The sequence below is a fragment of the Brachypodium distachyon genome, chromosome 1, assembly GCF_000005505.3.
Source record: "Brachypodium distachyon strain Bd21 chromosome 1, Brachypodium_distachyon_v3.0, whole genome shotgun sequence".
Taxonomy (NCBI): Eukaryota; Viridiplantae; Streptophyta; class Magnoliopsida; order Poales; family Poaceae; genus Brachypodium; species Brachypodium distachyon.
This window is the reverse complement of record NC_016131.3, coordinates 74,181,495-74,204,773: the sequence shown is the minus strand read 5'-3', so window position 1 is coordinate 74,204,773 and position 23,279 is coordinate 74,181,495. Positions and strand designations below refer to the sequence as shown.

General features: G+C 42.6%; 2 protein-coding genes across 3 annotated transcripts; both read left to right on the top strand.

The window, feature by feature from the left end:
• The first annotated feature begins 924 nt into the window (after positions 1-924).
• LOC100829540 (AP-2 complex subunit alpha-2) lies at positions 925-11,933 on the top strand. 2 transcript variants are annotated; one of them, XM_010231019.3, is made up of 27 exons: positions 925-1,330; positions 3,131-3,262; positions 3,356-3,481; positions 3,854-3,916; positions 3,996-4,093; positions 4,170-4,377; positions 5,068-5,139; positions 5,215-5,307; positions 5,521-5,622; positions 5,764-5,861; positions 6,486-6,567; positions 6,683-6,771; positions 7,091-7,196; positions 7,278-7,343; positions 7,633-7,739; positions 7,831-7,935; positions 8,429-8,549; positions 8,678-8,863; positions 8,943-9,242; positions 9,409-9,489; positions 9,593-9,757; positions 9,845-9,931; positions 10,026-10,151; positions 10,302-10,382; positions 10,454-10,525; positions 11,109-11,188; positions 11,276-11,933. In XM_010231019.3, exons 1-27 carry the CDS (start codon positions 1,199-1,201, stop codon positions 11,430-11,432), a joined length of 3,135 nt encoding a protein of 1,044 aa, XP_010229321.1. In that variant the 5' UTR covers positions 925-1,198; the 3' UTR covers positions 11,433-11,933. The 2 variants fall into 2 exon arrangements, with proteins under 2 accessions (XP_010229321.1, XP_024311219.1); XM_024455451.1 differs by lacking the exons at positions 925-1,330; positions 3,131-3,262 and having other exon boundaries at positions 3,858-3,916.
• Positions 11,934-13,706: 1,773 nt separating this feature from the next.
• Positions 13,707-23,158, top strand: LOC100826729. Its single transcript, XM_010231016.3, has 12 exons — positions 13,707-14,337; positions 14,467-14,546; positions 14,932-15,116; positions 15,753-16,692; positions 17,025-17,152; positions 17,507-17,566; positions 17,667-17,717; positions 17,826-17,896; positions 18,347-18,492; positions 18,795-22,007; positions 22,083-22,237; positions 22,317-23,158. The coding sequence occupies exons 1-12, from the start codon at positions 13,907-13,909 to the stop codon at positions 22,827-22,829; spliced, it is 5,973 nt and encodes a 1,990-aa protein (XP_010229318.1). The 5' UTR covers positions 13,707-13,906; the 3' UTR covers positions 22,830-23,158.
• The last annotated feature ends 121 nt before the right edge of the window (positions 23,159-23,279 follow it).

Below are 23,279 nucleotides of genomic sequence, written 5' to 3'. Positions count from 1 at the left end.
ATTCTCGCAAGTTACAACAACGCTCGTCATCCCAGCAGCAGCAAGATTCCGCCATGGCGACCGTCCTCGGCCGCCTCCGGCTCGCCGCCGTCGCGGCAGTGCTTCTGCTGCTCTGCGTCGTCTCTCTGCAGAGCAATGCGAAGCTGCAGCCCACCAACAGGTACATCTCGTACGCGCCAAGGTCAGGCTCGAGGAGCGAGTGTCTGCGGCTGCCGGTCCCTCCTCCTTCCTGCCGCGGCCGCGGGGGCTCGGCCGTCACCGGGAAGGGTCCTCCGGGAGGTAAAATGTAAAAGCCTAAAAGCGGACGAATGACCGAGTATTTCTGAATCCCTTTATCCGTTATATATCTATCCATCTGTGGATCGATGTAGTACGGTTGTATGGAATAGACTCTAAACCGGGTAACGCAGGCAGAATGGTAAAGAATTTGAGCAATAAGGAATGCCAAGCCTTGAACGACATGCACTGGCCCTGCCGCGCCTGCGCATTGGTCCGTGCTGCTGTGCTGCCGTCGACTATGTCCAGACAGAGTTGTCCATGCGCCGTGTTTTGGTGGGCTTGGTACACGATGGACGACATCCGTGCCCGCGAGGCGCTCGAGCACCTTCGGCCGGCGGAGGAGGATCATGACCGTCCGTGACTTCCCGCGGCCGACGAGACTACCAGCGACGTGGCTGCCTCGTATCCTAAGTCAGTTTGGTCACCTTATCTTCTTCTTTAGTTCCTATCTTGCCTACTAATCCTTTATCCTACGCTGCAAAATTGGATACGGTTTATGGCGAATCATTGGTACCGCTAACCAGTAAAAACAAGTGACGGAAAGTCAACTTTAAATCTCCCCTGCAGGTCGTCCAGGGAGAATTTTAAAATCCCAACCCGACCAACAATATACCAACAACCAAGCCTATTTTATTTTATAAAATTATTGGAGTATTTTCTTTTTCCATCGCGGGGGAGGGGAGACTGGACTGGGGAGACAGGAGAAGCCAGCGAAAAAGCGCCCCAATCCAGCGGCGAGACAGATCAAACTCGCCCGCAGCCTCGCCGCGACCGAATCAAAACCCCTCGTCGCCGTCGGCGATTCCGTCGTCCCGGCGCCCGCAGGGTTTAGCGCCTCCGATCCGGGCGAGCGCTGCTCGGCGGGCCAGATCTCGCTCGGGGGGGCACGCAGATCTGGGGTTCCTTCCTCTAGGAGGAGATGGCGCTCTCGGGGATGCGGGGGCTGTCGGTCTTCATCAGCGACATACGCAACTGCCACAACAAGGAGCAGGAGCGCCTCCGCGTCGACAAGGAGCTCGGCAACATCCGCACGCGCTTCAAAAACGAGAAGGTCGGTTCGGTCACGCTGCCCCCCACCTCTTCCTCTTCCCCATTCCGTGATCTAGGTGGGGAGGGGACGCATTTGCGGAATTCGGGCGTGCTTTGCTTAGGATTTTTTTCGCTTGAAATTGGCCTGCTCGATGAACGAGAATTAGGGAGTTGCGTGGCGGTAGTAAATTGGCAGCTAGTTCGGATTGGGCTGCGAATTGTGTTGTAGTCTCAAATGTTTGATGGCCTCGTCATATCCCCCCCCCCCCCCCCCCGCCCCCCCCCGAATTATGCTTGGTGTGAGCTAGTGAAGCCAAATCTCCTTAGGTTGAGTGGCCACCAGCTGCTAACAGTTCGCTGCACAATTATACCAGCTTAAACTGAGAATGGATGGTTCGTATTCATTTGGGGATAGTGGCCTGAAGAGGCTAAAACACACACTATTGGGTTGGGATGGCGAGCAAATATTTTGATTCTGTATGTTGGACTAGCTTGGATCATTTCTGCATTCCAAATTGTGAAACTGTTGCGAAACTTCATTTCTACCCCCTCGCTATTGATCGCTCCCATTATAACTTCCGTTACACGCTGCTGACATTGGTATTTACGTAATGTTAACAATGACTACTTTGGGACTACTTCTGACGACAATTCTATGGATGCTATATTTTTATGGTCCCTATGGAAATACTGTTGTGCACATGAGTCATCAAAATTTTAGAGTCTGATGCTTGCATCCTAAAATGACATCTATTTATAACAGAGGAGGTACAAAACATATTGTGTGCTGACACTATAAGCTAAAAGTAGCTAAGATCATGTTAAAATTTAAGTAACAGAGGGGGGACTATATGTGTTTGGGCTACGAGTTAAATGTTTCATGAGAAAGACACACTGTTACATATGGAACTGCTGCAGCACCAATCAATGATCATATTCCTGTATGCATGGCTGTTGCATCAAGTTGCTGTAATGCACGCTCATGCATTACGATAAACTACTCCTAAACTAGACTAACAAATACTAGATTATGATTGGTTCATGCTTGATTACCATAGACATGGTAGCACTCATTACATAGGCAGGAGTTCTCCGAAACAATATGAAAACTAACCAAATCATGTAGCAATTAATCCCTACTTTCTTAACCGTAAGATCCTTATCCATATATGGATGGACATGTGCATATCGTGCACATAACGGATGTTCTGTAGAGTCAGATTAAAGTAAAAAATCTGCCATATTTCTATATATACCATCTTACTTTATACCAGGTCATTGACTATTTATTTCAGGAAGCCAGGCCATTTACGTGTGTCTAGATATGTACTTCCTCCATTCCACAATTCTTGTTGAAATCTTACATGTATCTAGACGCCCTTTAGGAATAGATACATCCATTTTTGGGCAAATGTGAGACAAGAATAATGGAACGGAGGGAGTACATTCCTAGCTGTAAGCTCCAGTAGAGTGCCTCCTAGGAGAAAGAAACACCATTTCCTTTAGTATTTTTAATTATTCATTTTCTGTCAATGAAAATATTTGATGTACAAATAAAGAACGGGGGAAGAAATGCACCAAAGCATAATATTCCTTTTATGCAAGTGTGCACCATGTTATCCTCAATACCTCAACATTGAATGGACCGCCATAGTGTGTATTATGTTAAACTAGTGGATAGTATTGAAGATAACCATTTCTTTCATGGTGTAACCTTAATTAGCAAGGCCTTCCGCTTTCCATGGAATATTGTTGTTACTCATGAATTTTGACTAAAGAAAATTCAACTTTACTAAAAACACCACAATCTTACATGTTTCAGGGATTATCGCCGTATGAGAAGAAAAAATATGTTTGGAAAATGCTTTACATACATATGCTCGGATACGATGTTGATTTCGGGCATATGGAAACTGTTTCGTTGATATCTGCACCGAAGTATCCTGAGAAACAGGTGAAAACCACATCTTAGAATTTCTCACTTATCACATTCCTTTCCTGTGGCAGTATGATTGTTCCTAATTGCTATCCCTTGATTGTGCTACAGGTTGGATACATTGTGACATCTTGCTTACTGAACGAGAACAATGATTTCCTAAGGATGGTTATAAATACAGTACGCAATGACATAATAGGACGAAATGAGACTTACCAGTGCTTAGCATTGACGATGGTATGTCATCCTGTTTTACTTTTTTTTACCGTATTTTCCATTTTTATAAAGACTGATAAAGGCAACTACTTTTACAAATATCTAATTCAGTATAATAATAAACATCCTTTTGTACTAACTACCGCGTCACACCCGTTTTACCAGAAAAAAGTAGTCATACATAAGGACATCAAGATGCAAAAACCACCCTTGAGGAAAATTAGCAACCAAAACCTGAAAACATTAACAAAATTTCTCAGTATTATGCCTAGAGTTTTACTTATTTTAGGCTTTGATATTTAATTGCTCTTATTATTGTAGATCATAACTCTGTTATTTATTAGGAGTATTTAATTTCTTCTATGCGTGTTTCTTTAACTAAATCTGTTTCAGGTAGGTAATATTGGCGGGAAAGAATTTTCCGAGTCATTGGCCCCTGACGTCCAGAAACTTCTTGTAAGTGAACAATATCTCGCTCATCTTTTCTTATTTTCTCACTTGTGTGATTGGACTAACACAACATTTGACTCATCAGATTTCAAGTAGCTGCCGGCCTGTAGTCAGAAAGAAGGCTGCTCTATGCCTTCTGCGGCTTTATAGGAAGAATCCAGATGTTGTGAATATTGATGGCTGGTACTAACATAGCAGAACATGAAGTTTTATTGTCCACTCCACATGATGGCATAGCTAATTAAATTTCATCTATCAGGTCTGATCGGATGGCGCAACTTCTAGATGAGCGTGATCTAGGTGTGCTGACATCTGTCATGAGCCTTTTTGTTTCACTAGTATCTAATAACGCCGAAGCATATTGGAATTGCCTTCCCAAGTGTGTAAGAATATTGGAGAGGATGGCAAGAAACCAAGATATTCCACAAGAATACACCTATTATGGAATTCCATCTCCTTGGCTGCAGGTGCTTTTCTTTCCTTGCTATCATCCAGCTTGGTTAAAGTTAGATCTGCATAAATTTGTATCGAAATCATTGAATCTATTTGCCCACTGTCTACTGAGCTCCTCTCTCCTTGAACTTTGATTGCTTACTAATGATTTTTATTTTAGCTGATCTTGCAAATAGTGGTGCGCAATTTAATTACATGATTGATTTATGTCATTTTTATTTGTTTCCTTCTATTGTGCTTGGAAAAAAACACATAATTTCTTGTGTATTTAGTTATATGATGATTACCATAAACCTTCTAGTATCTGGAGTTACAGTATGCAAATGATTGAACATCTACTTGGGTTGATATGTCGAATAACATCACAGAAATACATATTACATGGGTTTTTTAGAGTACATATTACATGGTCTATTATGTGAATAAGAAGAGAGCCACAAATCATATGGATGTTTAAAGTCAACTCCGGAGTTGATATGTCGATCATTTGGTTCTGTTGTCATTTGTGAGAAGAAAAATAATTACTTTGAATGCTAGTTTTACTGGATGCATGTGATCTTGGCAGAACATTTTATAAACATTTCTTCTTAAAATTGAATTCTCACATGCATCCTTTCACTCCTGCTCTATGTATAGATGTGCATACTGGATGCTATTTTTCTGCAAATTCATTTGTTTTTTAAGCTATTTTCTCATTATTGCAGGTTAAAACAATGAGAGCTCTTCAATACTTCCCTACCATTGAAGATCCCAGTGCAAGACGAGCTTTGTTTGAGGTAAAACTCTTTTGACCATTGCTCTCCACATATACAAATAGTTCATGAATAATAATGGTTCTTGTCGTTCTGTAGGTTTTACAACGTATTTTGATGGGTACTGATGTTGTTAAAAATGTCAACAAGAACAATGCCTCGCATGCTGTTCTCTTTGAAGCTCTTGCTCTGGTGGGTTTGTACTGTTTTTTTGGATGGCCTGTATTTATTTATTTCTTTATTTTTGTGTGTAGCAACTTGTCTTAACATTTCCTCTCCTACCTGAATTCTAGGTCCATATTTTATATTCATAGGCTCCTATGCTTCAGCAAAACTTGTGTGATTCAATATTTCTGTGTTTCTTTTGCTTAAAATTTGGGCATGCATTACTTATCCTAATTGCAGGTTATGCATCTTGATGCGGAAAAGGAGATGATGTCCCAATGTGTGGCTCTTCTTGGCAAGTTTATTGCTGTCCGGGAGCCAAATATTAGGTATCTTGGTTTGGTAAGTAGCTAAGTACTTTGCTACAATGGTTTTACTTGATTTTTGGCAACGAGTCTCCCAGTGGTGCATCCTAATCAAACTGGGTAAGTGGAAATTTTATTCATAATTTAACAATATTCTATTTGTCTTCACTCTAAACAGGAAAACATGAGCCGGATGCTGTTAGTGACAGATGTACAGGATATAATTAAAAGGCACCAAGCTCAGATAATTACGTCTTTGAAGGATCCAGATATCAGGTATCTGAGGCCTTTACACTATCTGTGATTGCACATACATTGTAAACGGGTCATCCCTGCAAAAATAATAATAAATGAACAAGTTAAAACCACACTCTTAACCATCGACTGATATTTTGGAACCTCGCTCTTTTATTTTAATATTTTTGATGAAGGAAGGAGTGTAGGAGAGTATCCTACTGCATAAATTTACTCCTTTTGTTACAGGCAAATAAGTTAAATCTAATTTTGTGAAATCATTAATGATTTAATGTCCTACCTTGCCTTGATAATTGCTACTCCCTCTGTTTCCGTTTATAAGACGTTTTGGCAAGCCATCTTCTAAATTAGAACAGAGGGAATATCGAATATCATTAGGCTTTGTTAATCTGTTTTCATCCTTCTTGAGAGGTACATTTCCGATCTGATGGACCTAGAATTTGATTACATTGAGAAAAGTTTCTTAAAAATATCAAAACATGGTTAGACAATTGTTGATTTGTTAAACTTTTTTTTTGTTTTACTTCCTTTGAGCCCTGTGTTTTTCATCATCCGTCTGCTGTTCCAAACATTTTATGCTGTCTCTCATGCCTTCACTTTTTTTGTGTACTCTTACTTTATATTTATGTATTTTCTGTCGTGCAGCATTAGAAGACGGGCTCTTGATTTGCTATATGGCATGTGTGATGTTACAAATGCAAAGGAAATTGTTGAGGAGTTATTGCAGGTAACAAATGTTCTGATAATGGTCCTGCAAACTCCAACAAATATGATTGATGGCATCTGTTAATACTTTCTGTGGTATTCATAATACTAATTATTATCTATTTTTTATATCTCAGTATCTTAACACGGCTGAATTTGCCATGCGTGAAGAGCTGGCTCTGAAGGCAGCCATTCTTGCAGAGAAGTTTGCTCCAGATCTTTCATGGTAAAGAATTTCTAAGATTGGATCAGCCCATTTCACTGTTTGGTATTGAACCTTAAAGTTGAATTGTCTTACATATATTTGTTTACATCCGTGGGGTATCTTGCAAGCTCAGCCTGTCAAATCCGATCCAGTAGTTGTTCACCTAAATGGGTGTAGCCCATGGCTTTTACAAACCTGGTACTTCTTTATTAATTAGCTTCCTGCACTTTGTGTAGGGTAATAATTGTAGAGAAGAATATGCTAATTTTATGCCGATTTCTTATTTCTGTAACCTCAGGTCCTTGGAAAGTGTTGCCCAGATCTAATTTTGTTTCTGTAGGTATGTTGATGTTATACTTCAGTTGATAGACAAAGCAGGAGATTTTGTAAGTGATGATATATGGTATCGAGTGGTACAATTTGTCACCAACAATGAGGATCTGCAGGTTCTTGCATATTTCTGTTTCCGGTTTAGCTGCGTCTTGTCTTGTTTGATGGACCTGATGTTCGACTTGTAATCTTTTCAGCCATATGCTGCAGCTAAGGCGAGGGAATACCTTGACAAGCCTGCTTTGCATGAGACAATGGTCAAGGTATTTTTTTACCACCTGGACTTGTTGTGCTAATACCATGAAGTTTGATTTTTCAGGCCTGTTAGATAGTTTTAATCTGAATGGGGCCCACTATAAACCTGTGTTTGTACTAGCATTACAGTCTGCTTATAGATACTTAGACCATATCTTTATCCATGACGTTTTGGCGATTAAACTTGAATCTTTTGTGTTGCCTTTTATCTGATTATCATAAAGGAACCAAATCTGCCCAGCAACTTTTTTACTTTATTTAATATTTTACACTATCCTTCTTTCCAAATCAATATAGGTGAGTGCGTACCTTCTTGGAGAGTATGGCCACCTTTTGGCCCGTAGACCTGGGTGTAGCCCTAAGGAGTTGTTTACCATTATAAATGATAGGCTTCCGACAGTATCGTAAGTTGTCAAGCACCTCTTTGAGCAATTTCAGTTTTTTCTTCTGTCCTGTTATAAAATTTTAATGTATAGTACATGATATTTTTATCAGGACAAGTACTGTTGCCATTCTTCTGTCAACCTACGCGAAGATACTGATGCACACTCAACCTCCTGATGCGGGACTGCAGCAACAAATCCTGGCGATATTTAAAAAGTATCAATTGACTCTCCCTGCTTTGATAATAGGCGAAGTATCCGGTGAAAACCACCTCTACAGTGCAAACTGTGAAAACTCTATCGAAAAAAGTTCAAAAATTTCTCAAAAAAATCACATATGTTAGAAAAGTGATGTTTTATATATGTGTAAAATTTCAAGTCCATACTCAATTTCGTTTGGTAGCAGCGAAAAAGACAAATTCTGCATGAATAGTGGTCTTTCGGTGCTTGACACTATTCATTGTAAATTTCTCTTTTTAGTTCCTTCCAAATGCTTTTGATTTTGAACTTGGAATTTTGCAGGTTTGTAGAACATCACACTCCCAACATATGGTATTTTTTTAGAATTTTTTTGAAACTTTTAAACGTGGTTTTTATGGAGTTTGCACGGTTTGCACCAAATGAGGGTTTTCACCAGATACTTTGCCTTGATAATATGCCACCTTTTGCATGTACTGAAGGCTTTTTTTTACCCTCACATTATATTTCAGGCATGAGAGTTATATTGATGTTGAAATACAGCAGAGAGCAGTTGAATATTTTGAACTAAGCAAGAAAGGTGCTGCTTTGGCTGATGTGTTGGCTGAAATGCCAAAATTTCCTGAACGTGAGGTAATTACGTATCCTGGTTACCTGTTAGTTGTGTACTCACATTTATTGATTGTCCTCTCTTGTGTTTGAACTCATTTTATTACATTAAGAAGGATTCATTTTAAACAACTGTGTCTTGTCAAATGCAGTCTGCTTTGTTGAAAAAGGCTGAAGATGCTGAAGTTGACACCGCAGAGCAGAGTGCCATAAAACTACGGAGTCAGCAACACACATCCAATGCTCTTGTTGTAGCTGATCACCCCCCTGTAAACGGACCAGCACCAGCTGCCAATCATCTCACTCTTGTTAAAATACCAAGTCAAAATATTGCTGAAGTATGACCTTCTTAGTTTTTAAGTAGTACATTGGACTCCATTTTTGAGTTTAATTTAAGTGAATATTTATGCTATTCAGGAGAGCCATGTCAGTTACGAAGAAACTACTGTAGAAGCTCCCAAAGAAAATGGTGCTCCTGTCGAAGTCGAGAGCAAAGTCGAGAACATTACTGAGACCAATATTCAGAGTAAAGTTGAGCCTCCCACCTCTCATCCTGTTTCTCAAGCAGACCTCCTTGCGGACCTTTTGGGTCCTCTTGCAATAGAGGGTCCTCCTGCTGCTGTAGAGCAAAATCCTGTTCAAGGGTTGGAAGCTAATCAAAGTCCGGTAGGTGACTTGGCACTAGCTACCCTTGAGGACCAGTCCAATTCAGTTCAGGTAATACAGTATATTTTCGTAGCATCAGTACCTTTATCTGCAACTACTGTATAGCTGCACGCTCACTATTGAGTGGTGGCATTAGTAGAATATACCATGCCATCAATTATTCTTTCTGATATGGGGTGGATATATCTCTTATGTTGACCAACTCTATTTTATACAGCCAATTGTCAATGTCGAGGAGAAGTTTCATGTCTTGTGCATGAAAGACAGTGGAGTACTGTATGAGGATCCTCACATTCAGGTTTGCAGAAGTTGACTTCTTTGTTCCTCCCTCTTGAGCATTTCTTACCTGCATTGTCTTAACCTTTTGCGTGATATTTTTTCCTACTGGGCTCTACCTCTAGATTGGTTTAAAAGCAGAGTGGCGTGCCCATCATGGCCGTCTTATTCTTTTCCTGGGGAACAAAAATACTTCACCTCTTGTGTCAATGCGGGCTCTGATTTTGCCTCCTAGCCATTTTAAAGTGGAACTCTCATCAGTTCCCGATACTATTCCTCCTAGAGCACAGGTACCAAATGATGACTTACAATGCTTTCGTATTTTCCAAGTTTTCTTTCCTAATTTTGTTTTTTCTTCCATTTTTCATATTCTCTAGGTGCAAATTCCACTTGAGGTTACGAATCTCCGTGCGAGTAGAGATGTTGCTGTTCTTGATTTCTCATATAAACATGGAACTGTGCTGGTAATTTTTTATGTCATCATGTTTTCCTCAGAGTCCATATATTCACGTTTTTTGGTCTTTAGGTAACAGTAGTGTCTTTGCTTTGCTTATCCAGGTTAACGCTAAACTTCGGCTCCCTATTGTATTGCATAAGTTCTTGCTACCTACAACTCTTACCCCTGAAGATTTTTTCCCCCAGTGGAAAACATGGAATGTTCAGCCACTAAAGATTCAAGAAGTGGTAAGTACTCAAATCTTATTTTATGGACTCGTGAACTGCTAAGTAGTACGGAGTAGGTCTTTTCTGCAGAGAAGAAACGAAAATCTCAGCGTTACTTGATTAAGTTGTTACTGGATCAGTCTTTTAAACATTTTTTATGTGAACAAACAGGTAAAAGGTGTAAAACCATTACCTCTTCCTGAAATGGCTAATCTTCTCATGAGCCTTCACCTGGCAGTTACTCCTGGACTTGTATGTTATGTGATTTTTCTCCACATTTTGAGCTCTTTTATTTCGATTTATTAAACCTGTTCTCATTTTAGGACACCAACCCGAACAACATGGTGGCGTGTGCTACATTCTATTCCGAAACAAACCGTACCACACTTTGTCTGGTAAGTAGCTTCGCATGTCCATCGAATTTGTTTTAGAATCATTCTTTGAAGAAATTATGCTGCTGTTGAATCCAGCTATCTTGTCTAATAATTGTTTCCTGATCTATTGTGGCATCATGTTTTCTTCTACAAACATATGTTACTAACACCAAACACCGTTTGTACTTATAGCACTATGGGGTTAGATTTAAGTTTTAGCCCAACCAAGTTCGTTGCACAAACCAGTACACTCCTGTCCATTTCCAAGGTCCAGTTCCACCTGCCAAATAGCAGCCAAATAGAATTTTATTACTGTCCATCTGGTACCAGCTTAAGGTAAACTGAGCATTGTGGCTTTGTTGTTTTCCTAGCCTCTTCTTCTGCTGGTTATGTGGTGCATCTCAATTCCCAGATGTACTTTTTTCCTTTTGAGGAAACAGGCATCCTTTTATCTCTTAGTCACAGTTTAGTGCTTGCTTTGTCATCTTCTGTTGCATTGCACACGTGTAGTTGTCAATAAATTATGATTTCATCAAGTTATACATGGTAGATTTCTAACGAGATGTATGCTACTTTTCTGCCTACTTTCTTGACCGTTTTGCAGGTCAGAGTTGAAACAGATCCCCAAGACAGAACCCAACTCCGGCTAACAGTTGCATCAGGAGATCAATATTTGACATTCGAGTATAGTTTTGCTCCTTTTACCTTTACAGTAGTTTATGGTTTCATGTATAGGAAAACCGATGCTGATCTCAGAATTTTCCCCAACAGGTTGAAAGAGTTTATCAAGGAACATCTGATCGATATCCCAATAACTCATGCCGCGCCTCCTCCCGCACCGCAACAACCACAGTTGCCTCCAGCAGCAGCAGCAGGAGCACCTGGCACATACAACGACCCTGGGGCCATACTAGCTGGGTTGCTATGAAATGGAAAAGTTTTGATACAATAGCATCTTAGAGGTACACGAAAACTTGTTTCATCTGAGGATCTAACATCGCCCCGAGCATCTTGCTGCCTAAGACAAGGAGACTGAATGGTTGAAGAATGAAGATGGCGCAAGGGCTCGCGGAGTTTGCCCTTGAGCTTCACCGGCGGGAAGAGCACTGTAGTATCATTCATTTTGGGCTTGCCCTTCTAAAGGGCCCCCATGTCGAGCAATCATAATCGCCTCTTGTGTAATCCTCATTTGTTGTTTCTCTCGTGTGTGTATACTCACTCGCTCAGCATTGTTGCCTAGGTCTGGTGGTGAATATCAGTAGCTCTTTGAGCGTGTGTGTTTATATAAGGTTTTCGTAGGTTCTTCCACCCCCACCGACCCACCCACCCACCCACCAAGCCGGTTGTAAAGTTTGCCATTGATGCGCATTGCATTAGCACTGTTTTGTACCAATAAGGTTGGAATAGGGAAAAAGGAAATTGATGGATAGGTTTTGCTTTGTTTGTCAACGGTACACCGTCGTGTACATCTGCACTACGCTGTGGAGTCCTTTGAAAAAGTGACCGGTCGTGTTGGACTGAATGTGTCAGCGACGTAACTCGTGTTGCACACGTCTAGAGATTGGCAGGTACCACTGATCCGGAGCCGTCCAAGAGCGACAGGCGAATGGTGATGGCGTACACACGGCACGGCAATGGTTAGCAGACATCAAACGGGCACGGGCAGCTGTCGTACGGAACGCTCCGAATAAAACAAGCGTCGTACGGGACCACGACCAGTGAGCGGCCGTCAACTCAGCTTCTACAGTGCCCCGACGGACACACATACAGACGGAGTAGGTGGGCGGCGGCAGGTAATACTCACTATTCATTTACGCTTCCACTGTTTGGGTCTTGGATTCTCACCGAGACACTGACGCTCGATGTCCGGTTCACGCGTCAGGGCACGAAATTTGCTTTGCTACGGGAGTGTGGTTCGATCGAGAGGGTTTCTCCGAATATACATCAGGGCACGGAACTTGTTCGGTACCGTTTCTCGATCGTTTTGGCCGGTACCGAACCATGTTCCAGAACCGAAATAATGCAGAAGCACGCCGTGTTGTCGTACTTGCTACGTAGAGTATTTTGATTTGGCCCCGGGACAAAGAAAAACGCCAACCTGCGACGCCCCGGTCGCGCTCCGTCCGTACGACTCACGTTACGTGCGTGGGAGGGGCCGGTCGGTCCTCTCTGTGGTCGTACCGCCGTCACGTACTGTGGACTGTACAGTGTCCCATTCGGGCCGCGTAATAAATGGTTCACGTACACACTCCTGCTGCTCCATGGTGTCTGCCTGTCACGACAGGGAGACAGACGGCGTCGCCAAGTGAATCTCTCTCGACTCGACTCTGTAGCCTATCTGCCCCACTGCAGCATGACGCTACCAAAGAAAGAAAAAAGAAGAAAAAGAGAGAGAGAGCTCTTTTGCACGTACACGTACTCCTGATCTGCTCACCCCTACCCATATAGGAGTAGCCTGCCCATGACGACGAGGACCGTTGAGTGTCAGTGCGCGCGGAGGCGGAGATCAGGAGATGAGAGATCACATGCCACGCACGTCGTGACTCGCACGTGAACCCCCGATGGGACCGTAAAGTTGTGTATACGACGACGTAGTCCTAGTAGCACTAGACTATTAGGATTACCAGCAAGCAGAGGGGAAGAGGCCCAACACTTGGAATCTCCTGAGCACGCAGAAAGAGAAAGAGAGAGCGCTGCTGTTGTTTTTGTCCAAGTTCCGATCCCCGGTCAAAAGCCGTGCCGCTCTCCGGTGTGGACTGCGGACCTACGACTTATAACAACATGGGAAACAAAGAAATTAGTAAAAAGAACCCAAAGAAGCAGCCGGCACGCGAAGCACGCTGCCACGCACGACGGCCTCAAGCGCAGAAGCTCGTCTCGTCTCAGCTTTTCTCGGCAGCTCCTGGCTTTTTATTAAACACGCCGCACCTACCGGACCGGCACCGTCCAGCGACCAGAGAGATAAAGAGACTAAAAACCTGGCAAGTGCGAGGACCGGACTGCCATTTCACTTCCTTGACTCGCTCACTCACACGTCCCGACGTGTCGTGTCGTGTCAATCTTTTATCTCTCTTTCTTTCCCGCGGCACGCGCCGGCTTGGGCGGGCCCCGCCACTCAGAACAAAGACCCGCCCCAGCTAGGAGAAGCGGAATTTTATCCCGAAAGGCCCCTCCCCAAAGCGGGAAATTAGATTCCCCCACCTCACAAGAGCCTTCTCTCCCTCTCCCTCTCAGCTTGCTTCTTCTCCTCTCGCTTTCGCTCTTCCTTCTTCCCCGCACGCGACGCGGCACGAGGGGGGGACGACCGTGGTGGGTGGCCCGAGCCGAGCGAGCGACGACCGCGCCTGCGGGGGGACGGGGCGGTGGTGGGCCGCCGCGGGTAGCTGCGTGGTGCGCCGATCCATGGACGAGGCCCCGGCCCGGATGGCCGACGACGGGCCGGCGGAGCAGCAGGCGGCGATGGGGATGGATGACTCGCAGTTCCTCGGATCGATGATGGGGGAAACCGTCCTCGCCCAGCCCGCGCTCGCTCCGCCTCTGCCTCCGGCGCCAGACTTCCACCACCAGCAGCCGGTGAAACGGGAGGTGAAGGTGGAGCTAGAGCAGGAGGCGATGGTCGGGGTCAAGCGGAGGAGGGGGCGGCCGCCCAAGACCAGTGCCGGCGGGACTGCGCCAGCGCAGGCGGCGGCCGTACTCGTCCCCGCTTCCGTTTCCGCTGCCGCGACGGCGAGGAAGGCCGCGGCCAAGGCGGCCAGGAAGAGGGCGGAGGACGAGGAGGAGGTCGTGTGCTTCATCTGCTTCGACGGCGGCGACCTCGTCGTCTGCGATCGGAGGTGGGTCTCCACTTCCTCCACCCGTACCGTCGCCAATTGCGTGGGCGAATAATGGATTGTTGTTTTTTTTGGGAAAGTGGAGAAGCTTGACTTTCTTGCGTTTGTTGTTTGCTGTCTGCTGCTGCGCAGGGGGTGCCCCAAGGTGTACCATCCGGCGTGCATCAAGCGTGACGAGGCCTTCTTCCAGTCCCGCAGCAAGTGGAATTGCGGTGAGCTCATCCAACCCGCGCCGCTCCTGCTGCGGCTTCTACTCCATGCTAGCTTAATCATGCCATGGCTTGCTACCGTGATGCTCGCTGTTAAGCAAAAGAGCATTACCCTATTCGCACCGACTTATTTCTTGCCGACGTGAGCATTGGATGGCACTAACTCGTAGGCTAGCTAAGACCTAAGAGGAGAGGAGGATGATTGACCTCACCGATCAGTCATAGTGATATTGACTGATAATAGTTCTGGTAAAATAAATTCAGTTTCTATTTGAAGATATTGCGATAGAAATTCAAGGAATGCAGACTGTTTAACTCATACATTCAATTGCTTGGAAAGTAATGTTAGTCCTACTGACTGACGTTTTTGTTGACGATTGTTTATCAGGTTGGCACATATGCAGCAGCTGTGAAAAGCCAGTGCACTATATGTGCTATACATGTACATTCTCCGTCTGCAAAATATGCATTAAACAAGGTAAATTCTTTGGTGTCAGGGGGACCAAGGGCTTCTGCGACACATGCTTTGGGACTATATTTTTGATAGAATCAAAAGATGACGATGATACTAAGGTATGCTGCTAACCTTCTGCTGGTCTCAAAAAATTTCTTTCATTTCTCATTATCTAAAAAGTGAAAAGTGTTACTCCGTACTTCATTTCAATTGGGGCCTAGGATCTTTTCTGCCAACTTTAAGGAGCAAATCCTCCTTTTTGAGAAACCAATTTCCGACGCATGTTCTGTCACCTACCCTTACTTGTATGGCATGTTTTCGGAGCCCTAAATTGAGCTGCATCCTTACGCTAGTTTCACTATCTATGTCTTTTTGTTTCATGCTCTTGCATTCAGCATTCCACAGATTGTAACTGCGCACCTCAAAATTCTCCATTAAGCTTGAACCTACTCGTCCAATTTTAGTGATCATGGTCGCTCAAGTGGCTATATGGAATTATGATTGCTGAAGGTACATAACTAAAGATGGGAATATTACATTTTAAAATTGGCAATATATAATGTAACTATCTCAGCCATCTTCCGTTGCCTCCAAATGTAAATCTCTTATAGAAACAGCCTGCTAGTGCAATGCTCCTTAGCGAAACATAGCAACGATGACCACACTGCTAGTTGGTGCACTTCCCCTTTGGGGTTCATTGGTTGCTCACATTCTTCAAGTGGCTCTTCCTTTTTCACGTGTTATGTTTATTGCAGGTTAGGGTTGATTTTGATGATCCAAACAGTTGGGAATACCTGTTCAAGCTTTATTGGTTAGATCTAAAAGGAAAGCTTTCATTAACAATGGAAGAACTAACTGGTGCCAAGAGCCGATGGAATGCTCCTATTACTTATGCTAGGAAAGAAAAGGATGAATCATCTGATGATCTATATGATGCCAATGATGATGATGGTGGTGGTTCAAGAAAACGAAGATGTGCTAATTCTTCAAGGGGTCGAAAACGTCGAAAAGCACATTCCAATCGTACAATTGCTGTAGAAAATGTTGAAATTTCAACTGGAGATGCTGGAAGCCTACCCAAGAAAGAACCAAGCGAAGGGGTGCTCTTGCCGCCAGATACTAAATGGGCTTCACCAGAGCTACTGGAGTTTGTTGGACACATGAGGGATGGTGACCAATCTTTTATTTCCCAGTTTGACGTGCAAGCTCTTCTGCTTGACTATATAAAAAAGAATGACCTCCGCGATCCCCGGAGGAAAAGCCAAATTATCTGTGATTCAAGACTTCACTGCTTGTTCAGAAAAACACATGTTGCTCATTTTGAGATGTTGAGGCTTTTGGAAATGCACTTTCTTGTAAGTGATGCTTCAACAGTAAATAATGGCAGTCATGTGGATATCAAGCCTAATTCGGCCCGGATAGATGCCAGTGGATATTGTGAAATGACAGAAAAGTTGTCCCCTCATAGAAAGAAGAGGATGCATGGAAAGATGGAAAGAGAACCACTGGCCAATCTCAACGATTACGCAGCAGTTGATATGCACAATATGAATTTAATCTACTTGCGCCGTAGCTTGATGGAGGATCTTATTGATGATTCCGCATTCCCGGCCAAAATATCTGGTGGTTTTGTGAGGATAAAAATTTCTGGTCTTGGACAGAAGCAAGATATGTATCGTCTAGTGAAAGTTATTGGTAAGATATTTTAGTATATAACTTCTTCTATCTCCGTCCTGAGATAAATGGCGTTTTTGGAAGCATGCAGTCAAACTTTTCTGACTCTCCCCTTACCAAGTAATCTTCTTTAACTTTGACTAGTAATGTATAAAACAAATCTTTATATTTGTAAATGTGTCATGGAAAATGTTTTTTTACAATATCATAATTTTGTAATGTTTACTGACACTAATCCATAAAGAAATGGTGAAGTTATATGTTGGAGACTGCCCATGTTCAAAATGGCCTCTATTTACGAATAGAAGAAGTATTTATACAGTTCTCATTTAATCAGACAATCTTTTGTTCAGGAACACATAAAGTTTCAGAAAAATACAGCACTGGGAAGAAGACGACAAATTTTGCACTTGAGATATTAAATCTAAACAAAAAAGAGATTATCACGATGGATACAATATCAAATCAGGACTTCACAGAGGTCAGATCTCTCTCTCTCTCTGCGCTTTTCTGGTAGCGTTTACAGATGATGACATAAGTTCACGTATTGTTAATAATTAGTTATAGTTCCTAAAAATAGTTAGTTATATAATCGTATACTTGTAACTGTTGTTAAATTCTAAGAGTTTAGAATATTGGGACTTCTCCTGCTCTCAGCATTTAACAGAAGTGTTTGCATTTGCATCTATTTGTTTCTTAGATGTTAGAAATTCTCTCACTAATTTAATTTTCTGTTCAGTGGATTATAATCGTGTGTCTAACAGTACCGTCGTTAGATCTCATCTTCTCGCTCTTTTTTCTGGCTCAATGAATTTTTCTATATTTACTTGTGTAGGAGGAATGCAAACGCTTAAGGCAGTGCATGAAGTGTGGTTTAATCAGCCGACTAAAAGTGGTACTGCTTTATCAGATTAGACACCTGATGATCTAACTGATTTCCAGTCCTATCAAATAATTGTAGGTTGATGGTTGTTTGTTTTGTTTTATCAATTCAGGGTGATGTTCAAGAGAAAGCGGTGATCTTCCAATCTGTAAGAGTGAATGATGTAAGGACAATCTTTCTGATGTATAATTATATGAACAATTGCCTTGGATTGGTATTCATTTTGTTCAAAAGATTATGATTTGTTTACTATTATTTAAATTTCTTATAGTGGTTGGACAATGAAAAGCAGAGGCTGGGCTATCTTCGAGACCGTGCAAGTGAAACAGGACGCAGAAAGGAATATCCTATTGGACCTTGATCTTATTAAATGTTGCTACATTTACATCCTTTAATTTCTGTTGTTTTGATGTTTCTTGTTGGCTAGGTGATCTGAAATTTCTTTTAGACTCAAGGTTCCTTTTCTTCTCCGATCATATATTTGCAAAAACAGATAGTATATTTACAAACATGTTAAAGAAATGTTAGTGTGAATTTCTTATTTGAACATGCATGGGTATTGGATAATTACTTGGTTCTTAACGAACTCATTTACAATTTGCGTAAAGAACTTGGGGTGGGGAGCTCGCTCCAATGTTTTCATGGCTTTGTTGTAGTTATCTTCATGCCTCTTTGGGGAATAAGGTATATGGATCTCTAAGTTCTGTTTGTTCGCCCTGTTCTGATGCAAAACTCCATGTAACCTAAAGCAGATTTACTTTGCCTATTATGTTCTTCTTAACTGTATCATACTCTTAGAGAGTGTGTGGAAAAGCTACAGCTTCTCAACTCTTCTCAAGAAAGAGCGCGCAGAATAAATGAAGTTCTAGAAGTGCATGTTGACCCCCATATGGATCCTGATTATGAATCTACTGAAGAAATGGATTATCAAAAAGCTGGTATTCATCTCCTTGAAATACTATTGCTGTATTTACTTATAATTGATAAAATATTAGATTGCAATAGTCATCTGGCATGCAGTGGGAACTTGCTGGTTCAATTCACATGGCATACTGAAGTAGTTATCTGTAAAGTCGCAATGTTTTATTTTTAATTTTTGTATAGCAATATCTCAATTGATCTAATGCAATTTTTTTAATTGAACTAAGGCAAAAACCGTTAAGTACTAGGAAAAATTCAATCATCTTTTTTGCATTGCATTAATCAATGTTTGATAGCGTTGCTTCTTGGTCATGCGCAGTTGTACGAATTGTAAATGGGAAAAAATCAGACGGGTTCTTCTCACCAGTTAACCAGCAAAATCATGCAGAGAGAATATCTGATGCTATCCGCCATCCCAGAAACCTGTCTAAACAAAGTACAATACGCAAAGTGGCAGCAGGAAGGAACTCTAGGAAATTCCATTCAGCAGTTGGTACGGATATTCCAAAATCTGGCACCTGCATAAACACCAAGATTTCTGAAGCTGCATCACCTTCCGGAGTAACACTATCAAGCGACATGGAGCCAGAGAAAGTCTGGCAGTACAAGGATCCTTTGGGAAACGTTCAGGGCCCATTTACTCTTTTGCAGCTATCCAAATGGACAACTTATTTCCCACATGATCTAAGAGTATGGCTGATTTTTGAGAGTGAAGAGAGGTCATTGTTGTTGACAGAGGTGCTCTCAAAACAACCAAAAGATTTTGGTCAGGCTGCAACAGTTCCAAGTAGTAAAACAACTTTGGCAGGCTCTGGACAAAACAGAAAACGCCCAAACGTTGATATGAACAGTGCTCTATCCCCACTTGGTTACAGTACGCTTAATTCTTCTGAAATGATGGTTAAGCCTGCTAAGTGTACTGTTCCAGAAAGGGGGAGTGTAAATTCTTTAGATGACAGGTTTTCAGTGTCAGGAAGCTCAGTTCCACCAAAGGATGCTTGCGCTACAACTAGTAGAGTACAGTACCAGACAAAGAATTCATGCTTCGGTCCGTCTCCTGGGAGTCCGTACGAACAGTCAAATTCGCATCATGATGGCGTACAGGGAAGGTGCTCTGGTGAATGGAACAATGGCCACAACAGAGATGGTCTGTGGAGTCCAACCATGACGCAGACCAGCTGTAGTGGACAGGGTAATGTAGAATCTCATGACAATCAGCATGATTCTAAAAGTAGTTTAAAAGCAGGTTCTGCAAAGGATCTGAGGCAGGATTATTCGCACACGGTGCCTACTCAACTAACCAGGAGAGATGTCCCCAGTCCGGTGCTTGCTTCAAGTCCATCCGAGTCCAGAACTGCTTCAAGTCAATATGAAAGCTCTTGCTTCAGTTCAACAACCAATCCAAGTGTTCATGATGAACTTCATTCTTATATTACTTCTGAAAAGGCTAGTAACTGTGCTCCTGTAACTTTTGTTGAAGATAGAGGATCCAGTTCACCGTCCGGCATGCTAAGCCACTCAGAAAGAGTTCCAATCTGTGGCACACAGTCAGTTCCTTCCATGTCTATTTCTGAAATGTGCAAGGTGGGCGAGTCCAAGCATATGCAAAAAACACTTGAAGCTGATGTATCAAATGCATCAGTTAATCAGTCTCCGCAGTCCAAGATATTCCTTGATTCTTCCCCTGATAACCAAGATACTGAACGTGAATGCCCTAGTCCTACTCTGAGATCTGAGAGTAAGGAGCCTGCCATGGATCACTCGGGGCCAACACCAGTGGCACCTGAAACTTTAGATATTAATAAGATACCTGACTACTCTCCAGTTGCAAATATTCCCGTGAAATCTGAACCTCCAGCAACAGAAGTAGGTCCCACTGAACATGAATACCCTAGTCCAACTACGAGATCTGAGAGCAAGGAGCTTGCCGTGGACCACCCAGGGTCAACATCAGTAGCACCGGAAACTTTAGATATTCAGCGACCTGACTACTCTCCAGTTGTTAATATTTCCCTGAAAGCTGATCCTCCAGCTACGGAAGTAGGAACCAGGGAAATAGGTGCCACAGGATCAATACCTAACCCGGAGAAAACAGATTTATGTGGTGAAGATTCTAATATTCAAAAAGAATTTTGCAGGGAGTCTACTCTTGTCGCAAGTGAGAAAATGGTGGTTGGTCCTGCCTCTCGCGCCGAGCTGATAGATGTGTGTGATGTTTCGGGATCAGTGTCTAACCTTGAGAAAACAGATTTAAGAGGTAAAGATTCAAATATTCAAAAAGAATTGTACAGCGAGTCTATTCTTGTCAGAAGTGACAAAATGATGGTTAAACCTGCCTCTGGTGTTGAGTCCATAGATGTGGCCAATGTCTTGGAATCAGTATCCAACCTTGAGAAAAGAGATTTAAGTGGTGAGGATTCAAATGTTCAAAAAGAATTAGTCAGTGAGTCTACTCTGGTCATGTGTGAGAAAATGGTGGCTGAACCTGCCACTTGTGCTGAGCCGATAGATGTGTCTGGTGTCTTGAAACCGGTATTTAGCTTAGAGAAAACAGATTTAAAACATGAAGATTCAAATATTCAGAAGGAATTGCACACCGAGCCTATTATTGGTACAAGAGAGAACATAGTGGTTGATCCTGCCTCCTGTGCTGAGTCAATACATGTGACTGATGTCTTGGAATCAGCACCTACCCTAGAGAAAACAGATCTAGAAGGTGAAGATTCAAATATTCAGAAGGAATTGCAGGCCGAGTCTATTATTGTCACAAGAGAGAAAATGGTGGTTGATCCTGCCTCCGGTGCTGAGTCAATACATGCGCCTGATGTCTTGGAATCAGTATCTAACCTAGAGAAAACAGATTTAAAAGGTGAAGATTCAAATATTCAAAAAGAAATGTTCTGTGAGCCTACTCTTGACACAAGCGAGAAAATGATAATTGATCCTGCCTCTTGTGCTGAGTCGATAGATGTGTCTGACGTCTTGGAATCAGTATTTAACCTAGAGAGAACAAATTTAAAAGGGGAAGGTTCATGTATTCAGAAGGAATTGCACCCCAAGTCTATTTTTCTCACAAGAGAGAACATGGTGGTTGATCCTGCTTCCTGTCCTGAGTCGATACCTGTATCTGATGTCTTGGAATCAGTATCTAAGGAAACCGATTTAAAAGGTGATTATTCAAATATTCAAAGAGACTTGCATGAAGTATCTACTCTTGTCACAAGAGAGAACATGGTGGTTGATCTGGCCTCTTGTGCTCGGTCAATAGATGTGCCTGATGTCTCGGGCTCTTTAGTACCACAAAGTTGTGGAACTACGTACATGGATGCAATAGCAGCAATCGAAGATTTCATGACCACTTCACCTGAGGAAGAACCACAATGCTCTAGCCCCATTGCATTATCCCCTTGGGGTGAACCTGGTTACTATCAAGGCGATGCTGTTGATTCTACGCTATGGGATGTCCAAGATTATCCAATGAATGATGTGTGGTCATTGCTGCCACCAACGCCTACTCTACAACATTTATCTGGTTAGTCAGTATGTCGATGTTTTGCATGCCTCCATTAATTCTATATTGTTTAATCATCTGTTTTCTCTCCTTCAGGCGAAAAAACCGATGGGAGTGTTGCTCATGTTACCGAAAGGGTAACTGTTATCCAAGGAGATAATGAACTTTTTCAAAGAGGTCCAACACCAGGGGAGGAAAATGTAGAGCTAGCAAATGCAGGTGCTTCCACAGCTTGGGGATTGAATGAGCAGGTAGTGTTCCCAATGATTTAACAGCATTTGATTTGTACATGATATTCTCTATGATATTGAATTTTCCTTGCTGCTTTAGGTGAGACCAAAATCTACTGCTGTGTCAGTGCCATCAATAGATGGGAGCACAGGAGTATTTGGTTGGAAACCATCAGCCATTGACAGTGAGAGCTCAAACACTCCCATCGCATGGACCACTAGCCAGAATCTAAACTCGTCCTCTAGTTATGCAACAGCAGCAGCCTCTGTTAAAACCTCTCAGGAACCATCAAGGAAGAAGGAATGCCCTGATCTGAATGTTGCTAATTTGGAAGAGGCACTTGGGAACACCAAGAGCTTGAAACCGTCTACTGGTAATGCTAATCGGGGCAGCCAGCGGAATCACCACCGTGACAGGTATTCCGAGATAAGTGAATCTTGGCTCCTTAGCTCAAATTACTCTAGGAGTAGGTCTGCTGGATTTAGAGGCGGCGCAGCATCACGAACATCCCCGAGGGGGCAAACTCAGAGAGGGATATGTAAATTTCATCAGAGTGGGTACTGCAGGAAGGGTTCATCTTGTAGTTACCTACACCCTTCACTCCAACAGTAGCAAAGAGGTTTTGAAAATTCTTTACTCATATTCTGTCCACTTTTGTATAGTCTAATCACGACCGTAGTCAACCTAGGGCTTACACGATCTTCTTGGCTCTATCAACTGTAGTAAGGAGTGCCGAGTATTGTTATGTGTCATAGGAGCATGATGACTGATGCCCTGCCCAGGAAATAGATTCCTCTGTTGGGGCATGGCCTATTGTCTATCCACTATGCACTGTTCAATTGATCTGCATTTGTACACCAATTTTTTTTGTCTTGCCGCTGATTCGCCTGATGATGTATTGGAAATTGTGATGTCTAACCGATTGGCTTAGTTTCGTGATACTTCTGGTGTTGGCTGAATGGTTTAGCACTTTTGCTTGCTGACGGAGAACATGCTTATTCGCTACTAGTATAGTTTGGCTTTTTCTGAATAGACGATTGGGATTCAACAATGATGAGAAAT